This window comes from Lactuca serriola, chromosome 5, assembly GCF_051521515.1.
Source record: "Lactuca serriola cultivar US96UC23 chromosome 5, Lser_US96UC23_V15, whole genome shotgun sequence".
Classification (NCBI taxonomy): domain Eukaryota; kingdom Viridiplantae; phylum Streptophyta; class Magnoliopsida; order Asterales; family Asteraceae; genus Lactuca; species Lactuca serriola.
This window is the reverse complement of record NC_136412.1, coordinates 167627793-167630742: the sequence shown is the minus strand read 5'-3', so window position 1 is coordinate 167630742 and position 2950 is coordinate 167627793. Positions and strand designations below refer to the sequence as shown.

The 2950-nt window shown below is 34.8% G+C and overlaps 1 protein-coding gene across 1 annotated transcript; it reads right to left on the bottom strand.

Moving 5' to 3' along the window:
- Positions 1-516: 516 nt before the first annotated feature.
- On the bottom strand, positions 517-1993 carry LOC145049935 (uncharacterized). The gene is made up of 2 exons (XM_078998270.1): positions 1358-1993; positions 517-849 (listed from the first exon to the last, which is right to left on the bottom strand). Exons 1-2 carry the CDS (start codon positions 1991-1993, stop codon positions 517-519), a joined length of 969 nt encoding a protein of 322 aa, XP_078854396.1.
- Between the last annotated feature and the right edge of the window lie 957 nt (positions 1994-2950).

Here is a 2950-nt window from a genome sequence, read left to right as displayed (position 1 = left end):
TACATCTTCAATGAACATTTTTTTTTTAAGTATAGAAACAAACAAGCATACCTATGGATCTTCACAAACGTTTTCGAAAGCTTTTCTTTTCAGAAAATATCGGATTTTCTGGTGGTTTTTCAAGCAATATAAACATTCGATTTCAAACACTACTTATGAACTCACCAACATTTCATATGTTGACGTTTTTCAAAATACTTGTATTCTCAGGGAACCAGTGAATCAAGGGAAATCATACTCAGTGACGGTTGCAGTTTATTTTTGAATGAACCAAACAAAATTAATTTTTGGAAATGTAATGTCTTAAACAATGTATGACATGTAAACACTACTGGTTGTACTATGTTGATGAATGGTGACGAATGTTGTTTTGTTTCATATATATTCAATGTTATGGTATTCAATTGAGTCACGACAGCCCCCGGACGTTTCCGCCGTCTGGTTCGGGGGTGTGACACCTTATCATTGCATCGAACCTCTCCATCACATGAAGTCTAATCTCTTCTAACATAGTTATCAAAGGTTTCCCCTAGCACCAATGATTGCAGAGTTAAAAGACTCAGATATTCCATTTTCTACAGCCTCACATGCCCTATCTGTTTCAAAATAGGCCCTACACCATGTTTTAGGATTTCTTTTCATGAGATCATCATATGCATCATTATTCAACTTTTTCATCTTTTCCATATTGTTTTTGAACTCTTGATCTGTTGTGGACTTTGCAGCTTGCCAAAATAAGGTTTTATAAATCTCTCCATTGAAACGCTTGTAAAAATTGGCACAAATATGATGGGCACATTGTCGGTGCTCAGCATATGGCATCACCTCCTTTACGGCTTCAAGAAGACCCTGCATTTTAATAGGGGTTGTTTTCACATAAGGGCTATTTTGTCATTTTAAATATGTCAAAATTTGTTTAAAAAGTGTCCAAAAATGTCAACAGGGGCTGTTTTGACATTAGGGATGCTTTGTCATTTGAAATAAGTCAAAGTTTGTTAAAAAGCTGTCAAAAATGTCAATAGAGGCTGTTTTCACATAAGGGTTGTTTTGTCATTTTAAATATGTCAAAATTTGTTAAAAAAAAAGTGTCCAAAAATGTCAACAGGGGCTGTTTTGACATTAGGGCTGTTTTGTCATTTCAAATATGTCAAAGTTTATTAAAAAGGTGTCAAAAAAATGTCAATAGGGGCTGCTTTCACATAAGGGTTGCTTTGTCATTTTAAATATGTCAAATTTTGTTAAAAAGGTGTCTAAAAATGTGAACAGGGGCTGTTTTGACATTAGGGGCTCTTTTGACATAAAGTTGTTAACATATATCCATATTGGTCAAAATAAGCATTACTAGGTATAAAATTACCTTATGTTGATCTGATATTAAAGTAAGCCCATTTCCTTGAACTGTTTCAATATCTGATTGTAATAATTCAATGAACCACTTCCAATTATCTTTATTTTCTACGTTCACAACCGCCCATGCAATGGGGTAAATTTGATTGTTTCCATCTCGACCAATAGCAGCTAGCAACTCTCCTTTAACTTTCCCTTTCAAGAAACATCCATCTAAATCAATCACCTTACGACATCCTTTCAACCATCCCTCTTTTAAAGCCTTCAAACAAATGTAGATTCTTTTGAAATATTTTGCATCCGGATTGACATCGACTCCAATTTCAACAATGCTTCCTAGGTTTGATCTTAAAACTTCATTACCGTAATCCCATATTCTAGCATAATGATCAGTTAACTTGCCATCAATTAGTGTAAATGCTAAGGTCCTTACCCTTTCACATTGACCTTTGCTAAGCTTTAAAGAATATCTCTGTAAAAAATCAGCTTTCATTTCTTTGAGTTTCGTTTTGGAATTGCGAATTAGGTCACTAAGATAATGGTTAGCAATCCAACTTGGAGTTATCAATGACCCGAGGCTGTATTTACGTGCACAAACATGTTTCTTTTCCAAAGATTTCACTTGCCAAGTTAGTTCATTTCCCATCCAAGACACCCAACATCTAAATGGACACTTATTCTCATCATTTTTTTTGCCATAACGTACTAATATCCTAGAACGATCGCACTTGGCAAACCTCTATTGGTATCCATTAGGCACCGCATAATTTGTTAGACAAATCTTGAACTGTTCTGGGCTTTCGTATTTTTCTCCCAAGTGTGGTTCCATCATATTCCAAGGGATCCTAGGGTTGTGTACAAGAAATTGGTCCCTAATTTGTTGATATTTATGCTCTCCTTCGTCATATTCTTCATCTGAATGGGTCAATTCAGCATCGTCAGATGATATTTCAGGCAATTCCACTTCACCCTGTACCAAGTCATTCAAAAAAGGATCCCATATTGTTTTGTCCATTGAAGAAGGAACATATTCTTCTTCATTAGACTCGTCATCGGTTCCATTCACACCCTCCGTATAAACTTCACATAATACATTTGAACTTGAAGTCATAGTTTTTGGTTAAAGCTTCCTTGAAGAATCAATGGAAACAACAAAATAAGAACTAGGGGTAAAAGACAGGTTGATGTTCAGATTATGCATAATAGAAATGATCGATTACCTTTTTTTTCGTGTGATTAAGCAACAAATTTCCAGCCATTTCCAAGAAGCTTTCCCTCCTGTATGTAGCTTTCCCTTTCGTTTTTTTTACAGAATGAACGCTATCAGGTTAAAAAAGAACGAATGTAATCCACATAGACTAATAAGAACGGGTAACCTAGGGTTACCGGATAAATGAGATAGGTTACACGGTTTCTGAATATATAATGGTTAAATTGTACCAATTGATAATATAAGGGTTTTTTTGTGACAACCCCAAATCTAATTCCGTTACAAATCCCATTTTCACTAACGGAACGTGTCACTATACGTTATTTTATGTAATATTTGGAATCGTCAATATCCGAATATCTAAGTTTATGCATGGCTTAATATTATCATAAG

What these genes read in the sequence shown, in the direction of transcription:
- LOC145049935 (XM_078998270.1), bottom strand. Translation starts at nt 1,993, where the DNA reads ATGGGAAATGAACTAACTTGGCAAGTGAAATCTTTGGAAAAGAAACAT. An exon ending in TAATATCAGATCAACATAAG is followed by an intron (nt 850 to 1,357) that starts GTAATTTTATAC and finishes ATTAAAATGCAG; the next exon opens with GGTCTTCTTGAAGCCGTAAA.